Source organism: Suillus fuscotomentosus (assembly GCF_016647785.1).
Source record: "Suillus fuscotomentosus strain FC203 chromosome Unknown F5891scaffold_46, whole genome shotgun sequence".
Lineage (NCBI taxonomy): Eukaryota > Fungi > Basidiomycota > Agaricomycetes > Boletales > Suillaceae > Suillus > Suillus fuscotomentosus.
Window position 1 is genome coordinate 106,866 of NW_024539558.1, and position 27,128 is coordinate 133,993.

At 44.6% G+C, this 27,128-nt stretch overlaps 5 protein-coding genes across 5 annotated transcripts; 3 read left to right on the plus strand and 2 right to left on the minus strand.

Annotated features, from left to right (window-relative positions):
* Positions 1 to 3,237: 3,237 nt before the first annotated feature.
* F5891DRAFT_1191877 (uncharacterized protein) lies at positions 3,238 to 4,032 on the minus strand (the record flags this gene model as incomplete). Its single annotated transcript, XM_041367523.1, has 4 exons — positions 3,238 to 3,271; positions 3,319 to 3,390; positions 3,446 to 3,567; positions 3,622 to 4,032. 4 exons carry the CDS (start codon positions 4,030 to 4,032, stop codon positions 3,238 to 3,240), a joined length of 639 nt encoding a protein of 212 aa, XP_041223003.1.
* A 4,878-nt stretch (positions 4,033 to 8,910) lies between these two features.
* F5891DRAFT_957202 (uncharacterized protein) lies at positions 8,911 to 10,450 on the minus strand (the record flags this gene model as incomplete). The annotated part of the gene is made up of 7 exons (XM_041375466.1): positions 8,911 to 9,031; positions 9,084 to 9,238; positions 9,358 to 9,480; positions 9,527 to 9,665; positions 9,716 to 9,906; positions 9,953 to 10,247; positions 10,299 to 10,450. The coding sequence occupies 7 exons, from the start codon at positions 10,448 to 10,450 to the stop codon at positions 8,911 to 8,913; spliced, it is 1,176 nt and encodes a 391-aa protein (XP_041223004.1).
* Positions 10,451 to 10,577: 127 nt separating this feature from the next.
* On the plus strand, positions 10,578 to 12,766 carry F5891DRAFT_982615 (uncharacterized protein; the record flags this gene model as incomplete). Its single annotated transcript, XM_041377226.1, has 12 exons — positions 10,578 to 10,603; positions 10,728 to 10,734; positions 10,949 to 11,046; positions 11,103 to 11,311; positions 11,378 to 11,469; positions 11,524 to 11,584; positions 11,634 to 11,658; positions 11,713 to 11,801; positions 11,854 to 11,943; positions 11,988 to 12,044; positions 12,099 to 12,119; positions 12,678 to 12,766. The coding sequence occupies 12 exons, from the start codon at positions 10,578 to 10,580 to the stop codon at positions 12,764 to 12,766; spliced, it is 864 nt and encodes a 287-aa protein (XP_041223005.1).
* A 1,272-nt stretch (positions 12,767 to 14,038) lies between these two features.
* Positions 14,039 to 17,684, plus strand: F5891DRAFT_1129906 (uncharacterized protein; the record flags this gene model as incomplete). The annotated part of the gene is made up of 13 exons (XM_041364457.1): positions 14,039 to 14,347; positions 14,436 to 14,612; positions 14,664 to 15,035; positions 15,081 to 15,278; positions 15,302 to 15,368; positions 15,396 to 15,471; positions 15,551 to 15,694; positions 15,745 to 16,139; positions 16,194 to 16,370; positions 16,418 to 16,472; positions 16,606 to 17,067; positions 17,098 to 17,243; positions 17,323 to 17,684. The coding sequence occupies 13 exons, from the start codon at positions 14,039 to 14,041 to the stop codon at positions 17,682 to 17,684; spliced, it is 2,940 nt and encodes a 979-aa protein (XP_041223006.1).
* Positions 17,685 to 18,955: 1,271 nt separating this feature from the next.
* Positions 18,956 to 21,589, plus strand: F5891DRAFT_957129 (cytochrome P450; the record flags this gene model as incomplete). Its single annotated transcript, XM_041375458.1, has 11 exons — positions 18,956 to 19,160; positions 19,214 to 19,343; positions 19,393 to 19,581; positions 19,631 to 19,782; positions 19,835 to 19,950; positions 20,015 to 20,144; positions 20,273 to 20,452; positions 20,491 to 20,556; positions 20,607 to 20,650; positions 20,960 to 21,074; positions 21,135 to 21,589. The coding sequence occupies 11 exons, from the start codon at positions 18,956 to 18,958 to the stop codon at positions 21,587 to 21,589; spliced, it is 1,782 nt and encodes a 593-aa protein (XP_041223007.1).
* Between the last annotated feature and the right edge of the window lie 5,539 nt (positions 21,590 to 27,128).

Sequence of the window (27,128 nt, forward strand, 5' to 3'; positions counted from 1 at the left end):
CAGTGATTTGTGCAACAAGTGAAAAATGGAAATGTTGCATACATATTTTCGGGTCTCGGGCTTCGGGCTTCGGCACTTGGCACTTGGCACTTGGTTATTTGTGTGATATAAATGAAAAATCAACATGTTGCACACTGGGTTTCCAGTTTCACGCTTTGGCACTCGAAACTCGGTGATTTGTGCAGTGAGTGAAAAATGGACATGTTGTGTAGATATTTTCGGGTCTTGGGGTTCGGTGTTCGGCACTTGGAACTCGATGATTTGTGTGATATAAATGAAAAATCAACATGTTGCACACTGGGTTTCAAGTTTCACGCTTTGGCACTCGAAACTCGGTGATTTGTGCAACAAGTGAAAAATGGAAATGTTATGTACATATTTTCGGGTCTCAGGGTTCGGGTTTCGGCACTTGGCACTCGGAACTCAATGAATTGTGTAATGTACATGAAAAATGGACATGTTGCACACTGGGTCTCAAGTTTCACACTTTGGCACTCGAAACTCGGTGATTTGTGCAGTGAGTGAAAAATGGACATGTTGAACAATGGGTTTCAGGGTCTCGGGTTTGAAAAATAGCATAATAACAACTTTTATGTTTTCATTATCATTTGCCTATATTGACTACCGAGTCTGACAAGAGACCCCTTGGATAATTCATTGCTCAATGAAATACTACCTGATTGGAAGTGTGCTGGTTATCAGATATTCATTTGTCGACTCCCGGGTCCCGGAACTCGGAAGTTGGTACGGTTGACCCAAATTTGGGTGGTCGGAACTTGGTGTCTCATAGGGCAACACAAGCTTCACACCCTGGATTCCAAATTCTGCAAGACAACCTGTGCACCATCAAAGGCCATGTCAGGAGATCACCTGCTACTCCGGGAACTCGGGAACTTTGATTTATTACCTCCTCTGAGTATGGTTGACCCAAAGGTTGGTAATCGGAACTTGGCTTCTCATAGGGTAACACAAGCTTTGCACCCCGTATTCCAAATTTTGCAAGACAACCTGTGCACCATCAAAGGCCATGTCAGGAGATCACCTGCTGCTCCAGGAACTTGGTAACTTTGATTTTATTACCTCCTCTGATTTGGTTGATGTACAACTACCTCAGCTCCATCATGTCTACAATTATGATACACATGGGCCCACCCATCTATATTTTATACCACCCTTGGCCCACCCGTCTAATACAACATCCCATACAACACCCTCAGCCCACCTGTCTAATTGATATGTGTCTGGGCCCACCCATCTAATACAATATTTTATAATACCCTCGGCCCACCCGTCTAATTTAATATGTGTCTGGGCCCACCCGTGAATGTGATAACAAGTACCTACCCATCTATCTCATACACATCTACCTTAATACACCCATCTGCATAACATCCAACTACCTCGGCCCACCCGTCTACCTAATATTCATGTACATCGGCCCACTCATCTACTCTATATATCCCCTGCATGGGCCCACCCAACTCCATCGGGAATAATTTGCCTCCCGGCCCATCCGTCATAGTCGAGGATATTTTTATCATGGGCCCATGGTCCGCTGGCCCGTATCATATGGGATATTATGCACGTCCGTTCCCTCATATTATACGGAGATAGGTCACTGTAATATGTGTTCAGTGCATGTATCAGTTGATGATAGAATTATTGAATATATGGAGATGCACCCAAGCAAATAAAGTACACATCCGTCTCATCCGTTTTCTGGCTCCACTTCCCCAAATTCTCAAGGCCAGCTTGTAATGCATCAGCAATGCTGGAGAACTTCTTGTCATCTGCCATATTTTGCCAGCTTTGCTGCAAGAACTCCAACACTGGAATTGCTCGCCAGACTGTTGGATTCTTTGTGCTAGAAAAACTTTGAATAGCATTGGCAGGCTCCTGTAAGACAGTGCAACAGTTAGATATAGAAGACTCAAAGATAAGTTAACACTGCACCTGAAGGACTTCTCGGAGAAGTGAAAGCTGGACCCAATCACTTTGACTTAACTTGAAGTCAGCATACTCCTTCTTTCGCAAGTTCGGCACATCATCACTGTCATCAGCAAGACGTACAAAGTGGTTGACACCCTGCAAATGATTAGTATGATATTGGTTATTGAAAAAAAGTGCACCTTCTGCAACAGAAGAAGGCAAGTGAGACATGTGAAGAGTGAGGCCCACTGTAGAAGCTCAAGGACAGGCACTCAGCACACGATTGGCGGAAAAACACATGAGCTTGAGGTGACTTTTGGATCTAGTCAAATAATATTAGTAATTCACTTCAACAATGAGTAGCATCACACACCTGCACAATGAGCGCAAGAGCCTTCCTGAGTGCATCAGATGTGTCGGAATTGTTGTCATTGTCATTGTTGTTGTTGCCAGCACCAAGTTTTGAGCTGCTTGTAGGTCCAATTGCCTGTGAAAAATGACCTGCAGCCACATTGATTGCATGCTCCATACACCTAACTCTATGCTGATGATGGTCTTCGATCCTGGCTTCAGGAACCACTTCGGCAAATGTCTTGATGGCTGAATCGTTGTTCGTCGCATTGTCAGCTGTCAACCACCTGATCTATGTGATTTTGCATTAGTTCAATCATGATACAACCAATAAAGTATGTTACCTTCTTTTGCAACCCAAAACAGTCCACAATTCGAACAAGAATGTTGCCGATGTTCTCTCCTGAGTGATTCCCTTCAATGGAAGTGAAAGCGAGCTGATCACACTTAAGTTTCCACTCATGTGGGGTGTCCGTGGGTGCGTTGATGTAGTGACCTGTGACTGACAAGTATGGATTGCCACTGTCCGAAGTCCAAGAATCAAATGTGAAGGACACTCACCCAGGAATGTCCTTAAGATGCTTGCGGATCCGGGACTCAACCATTTGAGCATGGCAAACAATCTCTTCCCGTATCTTATGACGTCAAGGAATATCTTTGTCAGAAAGGCTGGGGCGAGTGTATGTGAGAAGTCACCGAAAAGCGCCTTTGTCGACGAGTTGAAATGCTTTGTCTTCACCAACAATCAGTTCGACTATGTAGTCCAGCAATACAGCAGTGGTGAATGCTGGTGCTCAATGCTCTCTTACAACTGCACTGTCCAATGTCTTCTGATTAGAGCTGTTAAAAAAAGTTTCATTAGAATCTTAGATTGAGTAGTGGGACATAATGAATTGCGTACAGTACATCATCTGCAGGTAATGCACGCATATGTGGCTGGATTCCACACTTGTGGCATCAATCTTTGTAGAGCTTTGTGTGGTCCTTATGCCTGAGATATGTGAGGTAGGGTACATCAGTAGCAAATTGAAAGCTTACCTCTGAATATGAGCTTGAAGGGAAGTGACACTGCCCTTCAAAAAACTAAACTTCCGAGCAAGACCATTTGCCCTGTTGAAAGTGATGTTAGATAAGTAACAACAACAACACAGCATTCAAAACTTACTTGCAGACCTCACACCAGTGCCCATCCTCTTTCTTTCCAGTATCAGGGTTGATAGTGTTCGACTCACAAGTGAATATTGTACGAATGTCAGTGGTCAAGTCACTTTTACACTGTTTGGCACCCTGCACAAAGAATAAGTTAAGTTGGATGAAAAATTGAATGGAGAGTTCACTTACCTCACGGTCTGCGTCACCCATCTCTTTAGTTTGTTGATATGTTGATGGGGTGTCGTCATCAGTACGTGTATCCATGTCAGTTGCAGTACCTGCATAAGTTAGTACTTTGTTGGCATCATCCCACTCAGGGTCTTCGGCAACTGCATCTTCAGATTCATCCTCAGTAAATACCACTCGCTGTCTAGTAGCTTTGTGTTTGCCCAAGACAGCATTGTTGGGGTCAACAAGCTTGGAGGCAGGACGTGGAACACGAGCAGAGCAACATGAGCCAGCAATCATGATGGCAGGGGGTGGCAAAGGCATATGAGAAGTAGGGAGCGGAGTATCATCATCAGCATCGTGAAACCAGGTGATATCACCGGCGTCAAGAAGAGCATCATTGGCACCTACAGCGCTTTGGTTATTTGACATATTGAGGGGGAGAAAGTCAGGGAACTCACTGTGGTCCCAGTCCGTGTTCTTGCTTTATTGAGCTTCATGGTCAGAGGTCTTTGCAACACAAGTATTAGTAGTTGATCAAACATTATTGCATGAAAGATTTGCTTACACTGTAGGTGTTAAGACCATGCACAAAGGGTAGGACTGATTCTGAGGGGCTTGGCTTCAGTTCGTGCGCTGCACCCCTTACCCAAGTATGTGCCCTTAATTTCAGATTGGTGTCCGAAGAAAGTCCGAAGACGTCCGAAGGCACGGGAAACTTCGGAAGGACTTTCCGTACGGGTGCAAGTAACTTCCAGATGAGTGCGGGAAAGTTCCGGAAATTACAATGAGGTTTCGTCCTGATACGGATATGTACAGTGGCTCAAAAAGTGTCTCAATGTTTCTGACTTTTCGTGTAATTGCTTTATTATGAGCCAGGGTGTGGGAATATGACTATGCTGTAGGGAAGTGTCATAATGCTATACTTCTCAGCCTCATTTATGCTCCCTGTAGCGTGGGAATATGATGTCATCATGTGCAGATATGGCTATTTGAATTTGGTGACTCATTGAGACACTTTTTTGACTTTCAGTTTGATCAACACAATCTCTATAATTATGATACTTTATGTGACCTCCTGTTGCTCTAATCACTTCTGCCACTCCTCTAGCCATGCTATCTATCAATTTTGAATATTTCTTCTCAGTACTCCTTCCTCACTCTGCTGCAACTCTGTCCTACAGCTGAAATAGCCCCTATGATGAATTTTGATAGGCTGCAAGCAATTTCTTAGATATTTTTCAGTAATATTCAATAGGGCTAATGTATGGGGACTGTGCTAGACATGATAGAACATTGATATTATGGTCTTTGAGCTGCTAGTGACTGACTTGGACATATACTTAGGATCATTATTTTATTGCAACATGGTATCTTCCTCATTAATATATGATTTCTGTATGCTTCTTAGCAGACTCTCATCTAAAATAGAGATGTACCACTCTGTATTAGTTCTTCACTTCACTTCACACAGAGAATATACACTCTATTACATCTCATATAGCTCTATACCTCTATGTTTGTTACTCCACACTTGAGAGTTTACACAAATTTTTTTCTTGTAGTGGTTCACCTGTCATTTTATGGATGTATTCCCAGCCATCTGACTTCATTATATTTATCTTGGTCTTATCTCATAATATAATTCTCTTCCAGTCCTCTTTCAGTCCAGTACTGGACTTTAAAGCTGAAGTTTACTTCCTATTTCTATAGGCTAGGGATAGGAGAATCCTCTTCTGATTGATTGTAACTTTAATATTTGTTGCCTTGCAAGTATTGTTGATGGTTTGAGTGGAAACAGTGCTGGAGATGATGAATTGATGAATTAGGTGGCCTGAGTAGCATTAGCAGCCTGCCCAGTTAGAATATGGTAAATGTGAGATCTTCATTCATGTGAAGTAAGATTTCAAGTCAGTCACTAGCAGCTCAAAGACCATAATATCAATGTTCTATCATGTCTAGCACAGTCCCCATACATTAGCCCTATTGAATATTACTGAAAAATATCTAAGAAATTGCTTGCAGCCTATCAAAATTCATCATAGGGGCTATTTCAGCTGTAGGACAGAGTTGCAGCAGAGTGAGGAAGGAGTACTGAGAAGAAATATTCAAAATTGATAGATAGCATGGCTAGAGGAGTGGCAGAAGTGATTAGAGCAACAGGAGGTCACATAAAGTATCATAATTATAGAGATTGTGTTGATCAAACTGAAAGTCAAAAAAGTGTCTCAATGAGTCACCAAATTCAAATAGCCATATCTGCACATGATGACATCATATTCCCACGCTACAGGGAGCATAAATGAGGCTGAGAAGTATAGCATTATGACACCTCCCTACAGCATAGTCATATTCCCACACCCTGGCTCATAATAAAGCAATTACATGAAAAGTCAGAAACATTGAGACACTTTTTTGAGCCACTGTATAATGGCTACTTGGGACTTGTCCTGAGTAGAAGTAAACAGAGGAAAGGCTGCAAGGACAAAGTCCAAAGCAGAATAGGTCCGGAGGACTGTGGGAAAGATCTGGATGAACTTCCGGAAACTACAGAGGATCAGATGAGCGGATGAGCAGAGTATCAGATAAGCAGAGCTCCGGCCTAGGGAGAAACTCCCTAGGCCTGAGATGGATAACTAAGTTGGAAGACTAGAACTGATATGAGGACTTAGAGTGAGATCTAGTGCAAGGACTAATATGATATTCGGACTGAGGAACTACAGGACATATACAAGAGTTTATATACTAAGTGACTATTGGAAAGATCAATAAGCAAAGGTCTGAGGCAGTAGTAAGTATAACCGAGATACCGGAAACAAGGAAATACCGGATAGGTTGTGTTAACGTTATATGCACACGAAATGAATTAAGTAGCTTATCGTATATCGGATTGGACCGGACCGGATCGGATATGGTCCAGACAAGATGCATGGATGTATGGGATATGACATTAGGGCGATAGGACAAAGGATGAATGAAGCAGGCTAGCTGTGGAGGTATGGAGGTCTAATGTACGGAGGTAAAGGAATCTGGATCTGGATGTGTGGATGTGGATGTGCAGAGGTGCAGGGATCCGGATGGGTAGAGGACTGGAGACATGGATAAGGTGTCCGAAGGTCCGGATGAGGCGTGGGAATATTATCGGACATAGGTCCGGAATACGGGATATGACAGTAGGTCGTCTTGTGACTCATTGAGGTCTTCTCTATTGGTCTTCTCTGTTAAGTGTTAAATCAAATAGATGGATGCCAAGTTTATTTGCAAGGTTATTTAATGACGATGACTGATCTGTGTGAAGTGGGATGATGGCAACACTTATCGATGGTGGATATCGATGAAGTTGCTGAGTCATCATGCAAAAAATAAGTATGCGTTTGGACGAATTCGAACACGTTCAAAACAGTCCAAAGACTGCTGAACGTTGAACTGAACACCCGGTTCGGTTCTCCCCAGCCGTCGAATGTTGGACTGGACCGCGGTTCAGTCCACTAAAAATTCGGTTCGAACTGCGGTCCAGGACCAAACTTTTACATCACTACTGGCCTCAATGCACCGCTTAATATTTAAACTAGTCTATGAATGAAAGATGTAACAAAAGCCCAATGGAATGGATTTCAGACCAGGAATGTCAAGGTAAAGCGCCCATGATCACCACTCACATGGGTGTGATACCCTTGCGCAGTGGTAAATTCTAACGCGGGAGGTGTACTTGGTGGGTGGAATAACTGTGATGTTACCTGCATATCAAAATACTTCTCAACCATTAGGAGAGGTTACAGAAGGAATTGTCTAGTGTCGATGCACTGACGTCAATACTTGCTTTAGACAATAATGACAAGACTGTCCCCTTGTGAAGTCAGAGTAAATCTCGGTTGGTACCTCAAAACTCGCGACACCACAAGTTGTTGCTCAGACACGCGAACCATGAAAATATTGTGCCAACAATGCTATACTGGCTCCGCTTAGAAAGGTGCACACAAATTATGATGTTGGAAGTTAGAGCTAACGTTGCTTGTGACGTCCAATCTTCACAGCCAGGCGACTAGGTGAAAATTTGTAAGTCGTCGGTCTAGACGTCGTATCACGTTAAATGTTCTAAGACTGCTGGATTGAACGAGATATTTTGATCCTGCTCAATTTTCTTGACGCCGGAAGTTACAGCTTAATCTTGCTTGCAACGTCCAATTCTCACAATCAGGGGATTAGGTAAATATTGGTAAGCCGCAGGTCTAGACGCCGTAGCAAATTAAATGTTACAAGACTGCTGGATTCAACTAGATATTGTCGTGCCGCTCGATTTTCTGCTAGATACTAAATAAGTCAAATCTCCTCCATGAAAAATATAATCTGCAAACTCTAACAAAAGAGGTTCATTTGGTGGGCAGAGGGACTGTGATTAGTGTTGGCACATTAAAATACATATCAGCTGACAGGACAACCACCGAAGGACATATCTAATATGAATATATATATTTCGTCTGCTCTGTTTGAGCAGCAACATAGCGATTAAATGAAATGATAGATACAGGAAACACTAAAGCAAAACTACAAAACTGGCAGGTTGGTGCCAGTTCTAAATGGGATGAGAAAAATCTTTTGACAGGAAGGCTGGCAGCGATCAACACGATGGAGTGTAGGTCTGAAATTGGCTTTGGAGAGCAAGATACCTTTTTCTAATCAACCTCACGAAAGACAAAAAATAGCAAGAAAAATTATTATTCTGTTCCACTTGCACGCCGGATACAATGATTTTCGCGTAAAGGATTGATTTGCTGCTTGGAGAGTGAATGAGACAATGCTAGAGTTTTAGGTTAGCAACAAAAATTATTATTCTGTTCCACTTGCATGCTGGATACAACGAATTTCACACAAAAGATTGATTTGCCGCTTGGAGAGTGAATGAGACAATGCTAGAGTTTTAGGTTAGCAACAAAAATTATTATTCCATTCCACTTGCAAGCCGGATACAATGATTTTTGCGCAAAAGATTGATTTGCCGCTTGGAGAGTGAATGAGACGATGCTAAAGTTTTAGGTAGGTGATGAGCTATTTGTTTTGTTGCATTCCTGAATATAGTTGATTACATTGAGAGTGTCTCTATGGTTTGGCTCGATTGTAAGAGATATTAAGTTTAGTAGTGGATGGCATGCTGTACAGTATGCATCAGTACTACTATTATCAGCGAAAACTGACCATACATCAAATGATATTCAATTTTGATCACACATGGCGAGTACGACATGATGATTGCATTAAATGTAAATGTTATAAAATGCTTATACAATGACATATAGTAAAACAATGGTCAAGCTACTCCGAATTGAATGCAGCATCCTCTTGTGCCCTTCTCTGTTCTGCCAGCACTGTAACGGACATCTGAGACACAACTTCAGGTGTGAGATCCTCACGGTGATTTTTTCCAAAAATCTTCCTGAATAGTTATGTTAGATATCGGACACATACTATGCCACAATAGCTGATACCTTGTCCACCATTCAAGAAGTTTGCTTACCCTACATTGTACAACAGGGCCAGGGACTTCCTCGAAGAAGTCAACAATATTATTCCAGAATCCTTCATAGTCAAAGTCCCCATTGACGGTGTGCCAAGATGAGACGCTGGATAGCGCAAAACGAACCTGCCAGAAGTAGATGTCGAGTCAGACATCAATGGTGGGCAATCATATTTACTCACTTGACAAACAATATAAGTGATGGAGCGAGGGGTGACTTTCTTCATGTTGATAATGGAGGCCACACACATTTTGACCTTGACTTGATTTAATGCCCGACAAGCGTGCCTGTTATTCTCGAGGATGTCGGCGCCATCGCCATCAGCTTCTCTTGCAGAAGATGGCGATGTAAATATGGCTTTGAAAGCCTAGTATTTTGAGTAAAGTCTACACATTATGATCCCATGTACTAACCTGAACGAGGATTTTCGACTTGAAAAGACCTTTCTCTAGGTCGCTAACATTGAACGAGTAGTTCTCGTACACAAACCATGGCCAGGAATTTTCTGATACAATGAAGTCCAATGTTCTATCGCGAATACTGGCCTTCACACTGCTTAGGTTTCAATGACATGTAATATTTCTATGAAGGTAAGTGCTCACCAGTTATCATTCCAGTCCCACTCAGCAGGGCATAGTAAATTCCCACAAACATCATGTGCGAAGCCACACAGCTGCTTGTCATTAGACCGGAGTAGAGGCGACAGGTGAAAATCCTGATTAACCCAGGTAGCGATGAGGTCCTTAAGGGTGGAAGTATCATCACCATGGGCCGCATCAGCTCCTCTTTTAATCTGTAGCATTATGAGCACACAGCGCGAATTTATTGAGAAAATGGACCTTTTTCAACATATCTTCACAGTCATCAGCATCAAGGTCTGAAAGTTTAGAATAAAACCACGGCAGAGCTTGTGAGAGTGTGAGGTAGCCTCGCTGCAGGCGATTTTGTCTGAAAAATGGAGTTAGATATGTTACAAAAATACAAAAGACATACTCTGGGGTGCTGCCCTCCAAGTTGTCCAATATGGCTTCCTCATACCTGTGATTGTTCTTGGCAATCAAGTCTTCTAGGTTAGTATAAAGGACGCTCATGTGACGAACCCCCCTGCCTTGAGCGACATAGTAGGTAGTTTTTCTTTGATGATCAATGAGTTAGAAGTAGTGAGTAAGACAGTATGCAATGAACCTTTGCTTTGTTCCTCTTTCTTGCCTCATCATTTGTAATTCTTCTTCCAACGCAGCGATGCGGCACTTGGCCCTTGCTTCTGTGGAGGTAGGGACCACCCTTGAGGAGTCTGGGAGTGCGAGGGCATGTGCCCCATCGCCAGGTTCTGACATAGACATGGTAGAAATGACAGGTAAAGTGAAGAGTACGGTAGAGAAGATGGAGGTAAGGAAGAAACCTGCCAGACCATTTTATATATGCGATCGCTAAAAAACTAAGACATATAGGGCAATCCCAAATATGGATGACAGGGAGGGTGCAGTTAAGTAAGTTGGCTCTTCGAAATATGGTGTCATAATGTACTGTTAGTGTTCATGCTCAAATCACTGCTACTGTCTGCCATTGCGAAAGTTGGGATTGGCACGCCGACTCAGACATAGGCTGATGCAGTGGCAGAGTAAGTCCAAATAATGGCCCGAACGTGATTCATGCCCACCTTGAGTCGGGAGTGCCGGTCTTCCATCAACCTGTGTCACATGTTCAAGTTGAATAATTTGAATATCATAATTGTGACGGAGATGAATGCTAAACGTCTAACCTCGAGACAAATTTCTTCTGATGATCTGAGCCCTCCTGAGCCATTTAGGCCGTATGCAATACATATGTTCTAGGCAACTCAACACTCTCAACAGTACGTAGCGGGGCTGCTGGACCGTACTTTTGGAATCTGGCTGATGCAACTGCCGCGGTATGCTGAGCTGGTAATGCTGTGAGTACGGATTCATACATTAAGTTCTTAAGTTCAATGTCATTTTTATTATATAGTACAAATGGACGTGAAGATTACTTGGTACCTATGAGGCGAATCGATGACCCTGCATTGGTGACCTTCACTCCTAGAAATAATGTCAGTTTGACCATTATCAACAGGCCTGGATTGTATGGGAGTGGTTGGGAGGAGTTGGTACATCCCTTGGGGGGGACATATTACTATCATACTAACAAGGCGAGCACTGGCCGATTGTACAAGCAATGTATTTACTAACCTAAATTTTAGAACACATACACGTTGATAAATATACGCTATATCGATCGATGAGGGCTTGAAGATTTCATCGACGTATCAAGAGCCACAGCGAAAGAGGATGAATGGGTACTGGTTGTTCACCAAATGACCTACAGGGGAGAAGATGTATATCAATACTACTATGTGGTCCACTCTCTGTGCATCATTACCTGGCTTTAGGATCTGAACGGCTACCTTCTTTTTCGAGAGTGTATTCAGGCAAGCGAATGGAGGCATAAAAGTACATTTTTATGCAATTACTTGTTCTTTTACTCCATTGTATTATACAGGGCTCGAACTTGAAGCTCAGTATTGGTGAGTGGTCGACAAATATTGTTTCACTTATTTTTATATTTCACTGTTTGGCAGGAGACATGTAGAATTTTTTCCGCACAAGTTCCACATGACAAGCTCACAAGTGAGACACGCATGCAGAGAAATTCTTTGTTACCTTGGAGGTAAGCCCTATATTACTGCAATGACAACCGGAATCACCTGAATGCACAATAGAAGCGACAACTTTGAACCAGTCTACTGCAGCTACAATTTTCTGGACTATAGATCAAATAAGACAGGTTGACGCACAACTTGCCAGTGTTGGTATGTGCCCATGTCTTGTATGGCACAACATCATGATGACCAAGAAATAGAAGCCCTTGCAGAAAACGGAGTCATTGAGGATACTGGCATTGTGCTTTGTTGTACGTGAGTTCGGCCAAACCGACCAATTCAGATACTAATCTCCCAACTCATAGGTAGAATCCTGTACATGCTACGTATGTCTATCCTTCATAAATTGGATGTCACTAAGCCAACACAATATAGGCCACTACCAGTATCTGAACTGCCACAACCAACCCAAAGCTTGCCTCATTCGCAGTCATGCAGTGATAGAGAAATGCAGGATATGAAAAGCTCTCTATTTCATGGGTAATGCGGTGGCTACAATACTGTGTATGCCAATCACAATTGACCACATCAGGAGTACTTCTGTTGATGGTATTGTGAATGGTATGGATGTCAGGGCTTTCATCAACAATTTCAGCAGTCAAGCTAAGAGTCAGATCACTTTGTCACACATATTTCTCATACCTCATCAGCTCTGACAGGCAGGCATTTCTGTGGCCATGGACGTGGCCATCCTTGCCATTCCAGGTCTAGGCACGACAGAAACTTCATGGATGCTTTGCTCCTGCTCCTTACTTTTAGGTGTTGGCTGCATTTTCGCCGCTACAATGGTGCAACACTTTGGGGAGAGAATGAGATCCATTGACTTCACGGTTCAATTCACGCCATATTACTGCAGCCTGACCTTAACCTTGCTTATTGAACAGGTATATTACCTACAAAGGAAGATGATGATGCTGATCGTCATTACAAGTATACCGACTTGCTTTTGCATACTAAGGTCAATCAACTTTGATTATGATTGTCTGCATCACTCATAGAATTTCCACTAGTGTAATAAGTTCCATCTTTGGATTTCTCGCAGGTGTTGCCGCTGACTTCAAGCCATCCACACCCTTAATGATTGCATGTTTTACTACGCTCAGTGTAGTGATAAGTTCTTTACTTGTATTGGTGATTGCAAGTTATGGTCCAGGCTTGTCCAGGACATGGCCCCAGTGACCAGTGATAATTATTTTGGAGAATATTTTATGAAGTATTGCAGAGCCAGAATGGAACGTTCTGCAGCACACGTAGGACTGACTCATACATCTGTCATGAACTGTCCTTCTAAGTCTAGTTTTGACAGGGTAGCTAATGAACACAGTCTTTCTCGGTCCTGCTAGTAATTCAAATATGTCCATACACTCTTTCTACTTTTGATAATGAATCACCGACATTTGTTTTCTTGTGGTGAAATGGGTGCCATCATGATGACAATTGGATCCCATTGCACTAGAGATCCATTCCGGGTGCAACCAACTATCATAAAGTTCAGCTTAGACAGCAGTGTCCAGAGGTGGTCACTGGTGACCATCATGGTCGAAATCTGCTTGTATTTGACAAGATATTGCCCTGAATCCATCACCACTATGAATAATGACCATTTAGTGCCAAAATTATACACATTTTACAATTCTTGATGTGCCATTGCAAACAGCCGCAATCTGTCGTGTTTCCCACAACAAAAAGCATTTGATTTGCTAGCGTCGGGTATCAGCAACAAGTTAGCTTCAGAAGCTAGTGGACTCACCACACGATGTCTGGCAAGTGCTTTGCGTAGTTCCGTGCCCATCACAAACATAATCGGGACATCCTTTTCTATGTCAAAATCAGGCCAGAGGTACTCCCACAGCGGCCATATCTTGTCATACTCCTCGAGTATTTCATCGATGAATAGGTCCGTTTCGGCAAAACCTGGCTTAAGCTTCCTGTACTCAGGAATTTTTTCATGCAGGAGTTCGGCCTTGGCCCGGCATTCTTCCATCCATTTGGCCTTGAGCTCTTCCATCTTGGCCTTGAGCTCTCCCATCTGGCCACAGCGTATTATGTTAGCGATGACGTTGACAGTGGAACAAGCTTGTACGCAGTGTGTGGGCGAGATGAATATCAATGTAGATACAAGTATGGTTGGTGTAGGTCGTTAATCAGAATCTGGCCTTCAGATGGCTTATGTATGTATTTTCAGAGGGATCCGCATGATCCGCATTGTACTCATTCTCACGATGAGCGCTCTTGTGCACTTGACATGGTGCGACCTAGCAAAAGGCAGCGGGCGCATGTTGAGCCCTTCGTCCAAGGCCAGCAGCCCTCACATATACCTTTGCAACAACGTGTACGAGAATACGGGCTCACAAGTGGTGGGCACACCACATTACAGACAGCTTACATCTCACTATCTGAGGTTTCCCTGGGGGAGATGAATGAGTGGCCTTCTTCACCACCACCGCAGACTCAGACTCAGTGCCCAGCTCATGACTTCTTTGATGATGTCATTGCAGATATTAATGCAGACGTCTGTGACCTTCAGCCTGTGAAGCGCAGACAGACTGCAGCAGTAAGTGGTATTTTCAAAATTCAATAATTTGATTTAATCATTAATCACATAGGACAACCCTCTCCTTACTTGGATACCCGAACGCCAGACTTTTCTTGACGAAACCATTTTTTTAGAAGGCCGTGGAAATGAAGCTTCATGTTCACTCTGTCGCTGCGGTGATTCTGATAAGACATACCGATGCAAGGATTGTTTTGGGCTGGAAATGTTCTGTCAGGCTTGTATTCTCCAATGCCACCAATGCCTGCCATTGCATAGAATTGAGGTATGCTTCATTTGGTGTTGGCGAAGTGTCCCTCATCTGGTCTGAATGTAGGAGTGGACCAGTGGCTTTTTTTGCTGTACGACCCTCAAGTCCCTGGGTATGCGGATCCAGCTGGGTCATAATCCCAGTCATCGGTGCCACAATCCACGTCCTTCATCTGGCAACACCTTTGTTGTGATTGATGTCCACGGTATCCATGAGATTACATTGGATTTCTGTGGTTGTGAGACTGCACAAATTCGCTTCAAGCAGCTGCTACGAGCACGCTGGTACCCTGTAACCACAACTGAACCATGGACAGCAGCTACATTTAGTGTCCTCAAGCAGTATCACCTCCTTTCCTTTGAATCCAAGGTTTTGCCCTACAAGTTCTATCACAGCTTAGCCAGACGCACCAGCAACACTGGACTTTCTCTTATCAAAGTAAGTTTTAACTATTTGTTGGAGATCTTTACTGATAGTATGCAGGATCGCTATTCTGCTTTCATGTGCATGGTCCGTGAATGGCAGCACCTACAACAGCTCAGACGCAGCAGTAGATGTCATCATCCTACTGGCGCCAATGAAACTGACAGCAGGGAACTTGCTGTACTCTGTCCTGCATGCCCACATCCAGGGAAGAACCTACCTGACAGATGGGAGACTGCACCTCCATCGATGCGGCAAGTATCTTGTTTAGCCTTTGGTAGGGAGATGCACTGATCTTTCACTGCAGGTGGCTGTATGCACTCTTTATCGCAATTGATGCGAATTTTCGTCTCAAATGAAAAGCAGTCTCTTCAGATGAAGTGGATCCAGGTTTGAATGCTGGATGGGCTTACTTCATGGAAGAAACCACATACAAGGAATATCTATCCATGTAGGCAGGCGAGAGACAAGAGGTATGTAGACATTTTTATCTGTTCGATGGTGTCTGACTTGATGGTTTTTCAGTGCAGCACATGCGTTAGCCACAACGCAGTCAATATGGCAGACACAAAGTCATCGCGTGGCCTTGCAGCGACTGGTGTAGGTACTGTTGACTGTGCACGCCATGAATTCAAGTTACCAACTGGGGTAGGAGACCTTCAAAAGGGTGAAAAGTATGTTTATATTCATTTCAGTTGATGAATAAATTGATGATGCATTCAAGGTACCTCAATATGGACTACTTAGTGTTCTCAGCCCTGGTCGTGTTTACAATCGCAATGCTCAACATTTTGTATGATATCGCATGTCAGTGGTTGAAGAAACTATGGACTAGGATGGACTCCATGCCAACTCGCCTGCATATAGCGCACAATACGATGCTAATCCAATATTTCATTCCCAAGTTTCACATCGGAGCTCACATTGCTGCTTGCCAGACCACATTCTCATGGAATTTAACCAAGTTCGTAGGCAGGACAGATGGAGAGGCACCAGAATGGGGGTGGGCAAATATTGATCGCATGGCATCTAGCACAAAAGAAATGGGACCGGGGAGCCGACGTGATATGCTGGACGACCATTTTGGTGACTGGAATTGGAAGAAGGTGACGATGTTCAGTGAGTTTTTTTTTACTCTGACATTATTCGAAGTTCCTTACTAGCATTGTGAAGGTTGGACCTTGAAGCACAAGATGGAGGACGCAGTGAAGTGGAAGAGGGAACACTGTGGTGCCTTACGCGAGCTGGAGGGAACCATTCAGGCTGTGTTACTTGATGAGTGGAGGCTAGAAATCGAGGCATGGGAGGAGGACGACACCAAACCAAACCCTTTCAAAAGCAGGGTTGCCCGTGAGGCATCACTCGCCCCCTCCACAGCTTTGGCTGACCACTCTTAGCTATTACACAGACTGCAGTGCAGGCTCAGCTTGTGGAGTTAGAAGCACAAGAATTGTGAGCTGGGGCTGATTCATCTCTTCACGTGGACGTCTCGCCCAGCATACTCATAAGTACCGGCATTGAACTAGAAGATCAGCAGTGCGTTAATTTTTCCTTTATCATTATTTTCTTGGTTCTGATGTTACAGCAGACAGAGGTTGAAACACAACATCGCCAATGTCTCCCTTCATCCTACAGACAAGCAACGAGTGACGATTACCAATAGGACTAACATGCTACAGAGACGGATCGACTCGTGGACAAGGATCCAAGAACTCTACATGCCCATTGTTTCAGCACTACGTTTGTCAGCTGACTCTAATGCCAGCACTACCGAAGCTGTTCTAAAGCCCCAACACTGTCCTCTATATTTTCCATCTGCCATTGACGCCCCTTTACATTGTGACCAGCGGTTGCTGGAGCAAGAATGGGAACTATGGCATGCGCAGGCTCATGATGCCCTTAACGAAATTTGTTCTCACCTTCGTCTGCGCTCACATATGTACAAATTCAAGGACAAGAATCTATGTGGTCAAGCAGCATCCACTCGCGCTCAGAATCTAATTGCCCGTGTCGAAGCAAAGAAAGATGCAGGAGTCGATAAATACAGGTGTGCGCGTCGAGCATTGGAGTCACTGAGCGGTTGCTTGGATAAGGTGGGCTGGGGAGAGACTTTGCAGCCTCTTAGAAACAAGGATGTGAGACAGATGGGTGATTTCATGGGCAGACATACTCAGGGAACTGGAACAATCTCATGGATCTGGCTTGCTACAGATGTCGACACCAGTCGCTCCAAAAATGACCGGGTTCAAGATTGTATGTCTCTAGCTTGCTGGGATTGACAAATAACTGATTCCAGTTATAGGTGTTCACATTGAATGGTGTAAGGCTTGTGCATGTGCTGCACGATGGTCTGAGGAAGTGCAACTACTTGTCGAAGAAATGAGACGCATACTGGTCTTTCTGCAGTGGCAGGCTTGCTGGTGGAGCGATCACGCAAATCTATGCATACTGGAGAAGCCCTCCGACCAGGAGGGGCTTCAGGCTTATGCATATCATCAATCTGCACTACATTCTGTGATGCGCTCCTCATTCCAAGCATTGTGGAGTGCCGTGCCTCAACTTGTGGTTTCCACTCAGGCTCTTACCCCCAAGGACGCACCTTCTCTTACCCTCAAGGACACACCTTCAATCGACCACCGCATGACGAACCTCTATGCTACATAGCTGTATTATAGCATAACATGTCCAGGCACTGAATAATCCAGATCGCATTCTTCATAAATCAGTTGGCATCAGCTTAATAAGTCAGATCGGATCTGCGATACCCGATTCCAGGAACAGATCTTGAACATATAGCACGAGGGAGAACATCTAGAACATCTCCAGGACGGTATAGGGAAGGGTAGGGACTATAATCTGTAGTAAAATGATGTATCAGCCCACCCTATGACTTATAGTAATTAATGTATCAGGGTTTTACTATAACTATAGGCAGTGATACATTAATACCACAGGGACAGGTGCCAAGGCAGCACGTTGTGCCAAGTACCAGGTATGTAAGTGTGGATCTAGCATACCGAAAGCTATCATTTTGACTTGGTCTGCGGCATCGACTTCTTTGTGCATGAAGTAAGTTGAACATGCATTGTCCCAATTGCAGGCAACCTTGGGAGTGAGCTCGCCCGGTAAGAGTTTAGGTGGTTTGCTGGGAGCAGATTGCTCCACAGCGGCAATGTTGGTTATGGTACAGGCATAGGGTATATGCATGTTTTCTATGTCTGAATCAGAAGAGGAATCAATGTGATACGTAGCTGTGGCAGCAGCGGGTACAGGTGCATTGTTTGGGAGTCTCGGTGTCTGTGAGGTAGATACTTGGGGTAGCGTGTTCAGAGGTGACCATTCTTGTCTCTTTGCACATGACCATGTGGTCAGAGAGTGAGAAACAGTAGGGGTGTTCCATAAGGAAGGCAGTTTGGCAGGTTCAGTTTGATAGGCGGTAAGCCCAGCAGATGGAAGGGAACAGGGGTTCGCGGTTTATGTCGATGTTAAAAAAAAAGTGGAGACCCGCCGTGTAAGGGTGGGAAACACTAAATGAATCAGACAAAGGATAACAGGACAAAACCATAGGTTTTTATAGCATGATACAAACGAGCAGATGGTGGTAAGTAAGTGAGCCAAGTCTAACAATAAACGAGGCTCAAGATGATGATATAAGCGATCCAAACAACCACGTGACTGATGTGATAAGCAGCATGCTTACAGAAACCGCTGCAAGTATGATTCCCAAGTCCTTGGAAGTGATCTTGGCAATATGGCTCACTGCATCATAACGTCATGTGTAGGAAGAAGCACTAATCCCCGCACACAACATGAGAATATCGGTAGCTCACCGGTTTACTGATGACCCGATGCCTGCCCCTTGTGTTGAGTGGTTCTCCGTGCAGTTAAAAGGCCCCCTTTGTGCGTTGGGTGTCTGCCCACCCACCACTCTAACCATGTTTCCTTCAGTTGATGGTCGCCTTGCTATCCTCGCCGTCTTACCTGCTTCTTTTGTTGTCATCACAGTCTTCAAGAGGTTTACTAGGAACAGACAGAACAAACTTCCCCCTGGCCCAGTGCCGCTCCCACTGCTAGGAAACATCTTGTCTCTTGACGCCAAGGCACCATGGTTGACTTATACCGAATGGGCTGCTGTTTATGGTACGTAATCAGATGGTACTACTGCGCATATGTGGTGCAGATTATTGTATCAGGAGACTTGCTTTTTGTGCAACTTCTAGGCCAGGAAATCATGGTGATCAATTCTCAACACGTTGCAGAAACCTTACTAGACAAGTGTTCTCGCATTTACTGTGATAGACCGGACCTAGCTACACTTAAGCCGTGCATTCTTCTAACATTCTTCCATTCAATCATTAAAGAATACAGGCAGGTTTGGTTGGTCTATCGTTTTTGCATTCGTAGGCTATGGCAACAGATGGCGTCTTTGCCGACGACTCTTCCACCAAACTTTCTGTTCCGACTCTGCACTCAAATTTCGTCCAATGCAGATCAAGCAAGCTCAAGAGATGATCCTCAACCTCATCGACGATCCTCAGAATTACCATTCTCACTTTGCAACGTCAGTCTATGTGTTTGTAAACATCAAATTATTATTAACCTGTTCATAGATTCTTGTCATCAGTTGCAATGTCAGCGACCTACAGCTACCAAACTAGTCCTCGTCATGACCCTCTGGTTCGCAATGTAGAAAATGCAATAGCTCTCGTTTTTCAGGTGATGACCCCAGAGAGAGCAATCTTGCTCAAAACCTTCCCTTTCTGTAAGCTCATCTCATTTCCTCATGAAAATAGCTGACATTCTGTACTCTGCAGTACTGAAGTTACCTGACTGGTGCTGGGGATCCTCAATCAAACGTGATGCTCGAACGTCATCCAATTGTATGAGAGAAATGACCGACATGCTGTTCCAATATGCACAAGACCATATGGTGAGCATCTTTCCTTTTTAGAAATATTAGCTCTGTCCCAACTATTGATCACATGATCATGAAGGTTGAAAACTCGGTACTTGGTCGGGTTTCAATGGTGGCAGAAAATCTTCAACGAATCGAGAAACAAGATCAGTCATCCCAGCCATTGTTTGAGAGTGCCTTAAAGAAAGCAGCTACTACTGCTATTATTGGTTCGTCATCTTTTTACAAGGGACGGTATACCTCCCTTTGATACATATCTATTCAGGTTCATATGAGACGGTTAGCGGATGTCCGAACCATACCATCAACTCCTGAATTTCTTTGCAGACTACTTCAGTCTTGATGGCTTTTGCTCTTGCCATGGTGTCTTACCCAAATGTTCAAAAATGTGCACAAGCGGAGATTGATTCGGTGGTTGGCCAGGATTGGTTACCTACCTTTGAAGACAGGGTGTCACTACCATACGTTGAATCAATTCTGTGGGAGACTTTGCGATGGCAGCCTGTCTTACCCCTTTGTAATGTTCCTCGCTGATGGATCAAGCCTGCACTGAAGACGATATCATAGTGCCACATGCCACCTCGAGTGATGATATATATGATGGTTACTTCATTCCAAAAGGTTTGCCATTTTCTTCTAATGAGCAAATCATCACTGACATCATACACTAGGAGCGATTGTCCTATACAATTTATGGTCAATTCATTCTCTTCAGGTTTCGAGATGTTGACGTTATATTTCAGGGGCATCTCACGGGATGAAAAGCGGTGAAGGCACAACAATTCAGATGGTGAGTCTGAACAATGTTGGGTCTTGCAGAACCTAGCTGCTATTCGACCCTAAAGGGTTTCTGGACTAGGCTTAAGGCTCAGAGGAGAGGAAATATCATAGAAAACTACTGAGCACTCTGACTCATACTGGTAACTGGTGAAAAGATTGATTGATTATGTAAGCTACAAAAGTGCCAACATAAGGTAAGGTAAAAACAGTCTCTACAAGCCCAGCCAGAAATGAATCCCTACAGCGGTACTCCAACGCATTTGTATTTATGCCAGAGAGGTTCATGGATGCCAATGGTGCGCTGATGGACGATAACCCAGCTGAATATATGTTTGGCTTTGGCCGACATAGATGTCCAGGTAGGTTGAGTTATCTCATCTCCGTATGGCATGTGATGAGCCAATACATTCTTTGATCAGGCCGATATGCTGGTGATGCCTCTGTATGGTCCACTATCATTACTATGTTGGCCACGGTGGAGTTTTCTTCTGCCAAAGATGATCAGGGCAAAGTGATTGAATTCACTCCCCAATTCACGACAGGACTCACTCAGTACTTGTTTTTTCTTGTGTCATTTCGTCCCATCACTGTTACAATCACTCTACTTCCTTACTCTACTTCCTTTGCTTCTCACGTATCTGCCATTATGCCCTACATTTTCCTTAGCGGCTTGACTTTCCTTTCTTGGTCTTACTTCCATATTCGACTCTTGTACTATTATCTCACCGTAGCCCTGGTCCGTGCGCATATAGTTTCCTATTTAAGCACGTGTACTTTACTTAGAAACGTCACTTCAATCTTACTAGGTTTTGTCCAGAACTTCCTTCGCTTAAGACCACCAATCTTAAGTTGTCAGAACCGATCTCTTAGTTAAAGCACTCCTTTAACTAAGTCTAAGAACCTCTTCTTATTTGAAGGGCTTTACAAATCTCAGCAACACGAACGCTCTATCGAGCCCTTGCTGTTAGAACTATCCTAGTTCGTAACAAAAGATTGAAGTCTAGAAAGACACCTATATCCATACGTGTCAAAGAAACTTCGAAACCAGAACAGCAAAATCCTGACTGAGCAAGACAGCTAGTGCAGGCGAAGAAAAGGTCGACAATCTGACTTCACTCACCCCTACCTTCCAAGCCCTGAACCTTGGTACTTCTGTACCACCATTGAACATGTCGGCCTCATCCAAAATAACAGAATTCAAGATCAACCATCCTCCTACATTCGATGGCGACAGAGACAAGTCCAAGTCATTCATGCTCTCATGCAATGCTTACATTGATATCAACTCGGAAATCTATAAAACCGACGCTCAGAAAGTGATCTTCATCTCCTCGTTCATGAACGAAGGAAATGCCAGGTCATGGAAAGAAGAATTCCTCGCAGAGGCCCAATACATCGACTCAACCGGACAGAAGAAGGGCTATGGAACCTTGAAAGAATTTAACGAAAGCTTTGACAAAGCCTTCGGACCGATTGACCCATCTGGGACTGCGTTGGCACAACTCCTAGAACTAAGACAAGGTCCAGAAGGCCTGCAGACGTACATTGCAGACTTCCAAAGGTTGCTTACCCAAGCAAAAATCAAAGAAGAACATATGAAGATCTATCATTTCGAGAACGGCCTCAACGGAGGACTTCTGACCAAAATGTTCAACGCAGGAGGAGTACCCAAGAGCCTTGATGACTACATCGCTGCAGTAGTCGATTTGGATAATTGCTACGCAAGATTGTTAGCGCGGAGAAACAGGTTCCCTTCGCGACAAATCCAGAAGAAGAACGGTCGCGGAGATCAAAGATACATCCCTGCCAGAGATAGGGATGCCATGGTTATTGATCGGATCACAGACGAAGCCAAACAAGAATACATGAGGACAGGAAAATGTTTCAACTGTCACCAGATCGGACATCGGGCACGGGAATGTCCACAGAAGAAGAAAGCCCCCTACCCAACAGTAAGGAAGGTAGAGGAAGAAGAAGCTAGAAGAATTGATGAGGATTTTTAAACCGGAGACCTATATCGACGATAGCATCTCCAGAACAACCTGTACGCCTGATACGAACAATTGGTGAAAAAAAAGAACTTCGTGTCCCCATAACCCTCGTATCCCGAACGCGTCAGAAAAACGTCGAAACCACCGCAGTAATTGACTCCGGAGCATCAGGAACCTATATCTCCGAGGACTTCGTAAAGAAGCATAACATCGGAACCAAGAAACTCGAAAACCCTTTTTACATTAAAACCGCCGATGGAAGCTACTTCAGTAGCGGACCGGTAGAACGGTATTGCACGCTGATCATCCAAATCGACCAAAGGATGATGATAGGAAAATTCAACATTACCAAACTAGGAGAAAAAGACCAGATCCTGCTAGGGATCCCCTGGCTTCGAGCCATGAACCCCGCTATAGACTGGACCAAACAGACAGTATCCCTTCCGGCAACAGAAAAATCTGCCGAAATCGAGAAATATGTCAAGCAAACCTCTCGACCAAAGAAAACCTTCTTCACTAAGAAATTCAATACGAAAGAAGACGCTTGGAGTACGTCACCATCATCTCTAACCGAACTTACGGACGAAGGAGAATATCTCCGACAAATCGAAGAGTCGTCCAAGTTTAGTAACAAAGCACAGGAGTTCGCCTCAGAAGAAAAGGAAAAAAGAAAAAAAACTTTTGAAGAATTGGTACCGGAGTATCTCCATGATTTCTCTGACGTATTTGCAAAAAACGGCTTGAACAAACTACCCCCCGAAAGACCCGGTATCGACCATCGTATTGAAACGAAGCCCGGATTTATTCCCAAAACGTCCAAAATTTACCCCCTTTCCTACAACGAACGAAACGCAGTAAAAAGATTTATCGAGGAAAATCTTGCCAAAGGGTTCATCACGAAATCTAAATCCCCTCAAGCAAGCGGATTCTTTTTCGTAGGAAAGAAAAGCGGAGAACTCAGACCATGCCAGGACTATCGCTTCTTGAATGACCAAACTATCAAAAACGCGTATCCCCTGCCACTCCCATCATCTTTGGTTGAACGGTTACATGGCGCAAAAATATTCACAAAAATTGATATTCGATCCGGATACAATAACATTCGGATTCATCCGGATGACAGGTGGAAAGCCGCGTTCATCACGGAAGAAGGACTTTTTGAACCCACGGTCATGTTCTTCGGATTATGCAATTCCCCCGCCACTTTCCAAGCGTATATGAACGACACGTTCAGAGCTGAACTCAACAAAGGATGGCTCGTCATTTACATGGACGATATGCTCATCTTCTCCGAAACAACCACCGAACACCAACAACAAACCTGCATTATTCTAGACAAACTTCGAAAAGAAAAGTTATTTGTCAAACCGGAGAAATGCACGTTCGATGCGGAGGAAGTGGAATACCTTGGAATGATTATCAAACCAGGAAGTGTAGAAATGGATAAAGAGAAGACGGCAGGCATCAAGGACTGGCCCATCCCTGAAACGGTTAAGGATGTTCGATCCTTTTTGGGTTTTTGTAACTTCTACCGAACCTTCGTTTCCCACTACTCGGATATTGCTCGACCCCTTATCGACCTAACAAAGAAGAACATCTCGTTCTCTTGGACGCCCCTGTGCCAGCAAACGTTCGAGAAGCTCAAAGAATGCTTCACTTCGCACCCTGTTCTTCAGAACCCTGACCCCCACCATCAATTCGCCATCGCTACGGATGCTTCTCTTGTCGCGTCAGGAGGAGTATTGCTGCAAACTGACACCAATGGCGTTTATCACCCGTGTGCATACCTATCACAGTCATTCAGCCCTGCTGAGAGGAATTACCCCATTCACGATCGCGAGCTGTTAGCTATTATCCGCGCTCTCACCCATTGGCGACATTACCTCGAAGGACATCCACAACCGGTCATTGTGTTTACTGATCATATGAACCTCCTCTATTTCGCGAAAGCAGAACGACTATCCAGAAGGCAGGCCAGATGGCAACTACTCCTCACTTCTTTCGACTTAAAGTTATATCACGTCCCCGGTACAAAATTAGCAGTTCCGGATGCCCTTTCTCGCCGGCCAGACCACGGCGACGGATCGGGAGATAATGCCGACACCGTCCTCCTTCCTGATTCCATGTTTATCCGCCTAATCGACGATGAATTACGCACAGCTATTGCTTCCACCGCACCCCTTGACGACCCCCTCTTCTCTGCCGCGCAAGATGCCCTTAATGGCCTATGTTTGCCTCCTATGAAATCTTCACTTAGCGACTGGCGTATCGCCGATGATATTCTGTTCTACAAAAATAGAGCTTATATTCCTCCCGCGCATCGTCCACAGTTGCTACGGAAGCATCATGATCACCCTTCTGCTGGGCATCCCGGACATTTTAAAACCGAAGAACTCGTCAAGCGGGAAGCTTGGTGGCCCAGTATGGGCACCTATATCCGCAACTACGTCGATGGCTGCGCTACTTGCCAACAGATGAAGGTGGACACTCACCCTGTGACTCCACCCCTGCTCCCTATCAGCACTATGGCTACTCGCCCCTTTTCCCAGATCTCCGTCGATCTCATTACTGATCTGCCCGTCTCCTCTGGCTTTGATAGCGTCATGGTCGTGGTAGACCACGGGCTTAGTAAGGGGGTGATCATTACTCCTTGCCATAAAACGATTACCTCGGAAGGAGTGGCGAAGCTATTTTTAAAACACGTCTTCAAAAGATTTGGTCTCCATGACAAAGTAATCTCCGATCGTGGACCACAGTTCCTATCCAGATTCTCGATCGAACTTGCGCGACTCCTAGATTATTCTTTAGCCCCTTCCACTGCCTACCACCCACAAACCGACGGACAGACCGAACGACTAAACCAGGAACTCGAAACGTATCTTCGAATGTATTGCCAGAACAATCCTTCTGAATGGGTGGAACATCTCCCTATGGCAGAATTTGTTCACAATCACAGAAGGCACTCCGCAAAGGATGCATCCCCTTTCTTTATCATGATGGGATACGAGCCGAAAGCTCTCCCACACTTACTTCCGGAATCAGACGTTCCCACTGCTGAGGAACGAGTCAGAATTCTTCAAAAGATAAGAGAAGAAGCCGTCTCCTGTCATAACATTGCTATGCAACGCATGGCGGAAAGATCCTTCGGACAGAAGTACGAACCATGGAAAGCCAGAGATAAGGTATGGTTGTCAGCTGCCAATCTAAGACTATAGCTCCCATCCCGGAAACTGGCACCCAAAAGATACGGCCCGTTCACTATCACGGCCGTGCTATCCCCTATCACATTTACGCTCCAATTACCACCGCAATGGAGGATCCACCCCACGTTCCACGCTTTGCAGCTATCCTCCTATCGCGAAAATGACGTACACGGTCCGAACTTTCTAGAACCACCACCTGATGTTCTCGAAGAAGAAGAAGAAGAATATGAAATAGAAGCAATCCTCGCACATAAAGGGAATGGAAATCGCCGTCGATATCTCGTATCGTGGAAAGGGTATTCTTCGGCTAGCAACGAGTGGATCCCCGAAAAGAATCTGGAAAATGCCGAAGAGACCCTTAGAGCCTATAAAGCCAGAAGCGCGATTTGAAATCACCCAATACCTCGACGACATCGTTTTCACCCAGATACAAGACCTGCAACCGATATGCCATTCCCCACATCTACCTATACACTCCCCTACCACTCTACCTTCGAAACTGCCACCCTCGACTCCAACGATGAACGATACGAAACCTTCATCACCCAAGCTGAAGACCTCACCCTCATCGAGGCAGCACTCCTCTGCCCCCAACATGCTATTGAGCTCACTAGAGTTCTCTTCAGAAGAAACGCCCACTCCATTAACATCCTTATCAACATCATCCGAGCCACTGAAATCATCGAGCGAGTCTGTCGCCTCGTCGAAGACAACACAGTTCGCCACAGCCTCATGCATATGCAGAGGCGCATACGCAACTTTGCTTTGCGTCTTATTCCTGAGGAAGTTAAAGATGATATTAGAACAATCATCCACATCGTCGCAGAGCAAACCGCAGGAGTTGCTCGCCCGCCTTCTCCTACGAACCCCGCAACCACAGATGGAGTCCCTCCTCCCTCTTATCAAGACGCCGTACCTACTCTTCCCGCTAACATTCCTAATGAGCTATTGGCTGCGGTCAATAATCTTGCGCAGACAACGGAAGCCATAATGGCGTCCCTAAGAGAAGAAAATCCCCAAGCAATTCCCGTCCCCGCTCCCGTCGTAGAAACCATCGAACACCCTCCCCATCTTTATACTGCATTTTCCGCCACCCGCGGAGAAATCGCTGCTGACCCGAACCACCAGTACCTTTCGCACTACGAGGTGCAAGATCTAGCCAACGCACTGGCTACACTACATATTCATCCCCCGCTCGTCATCCCGGACTCATTATCTT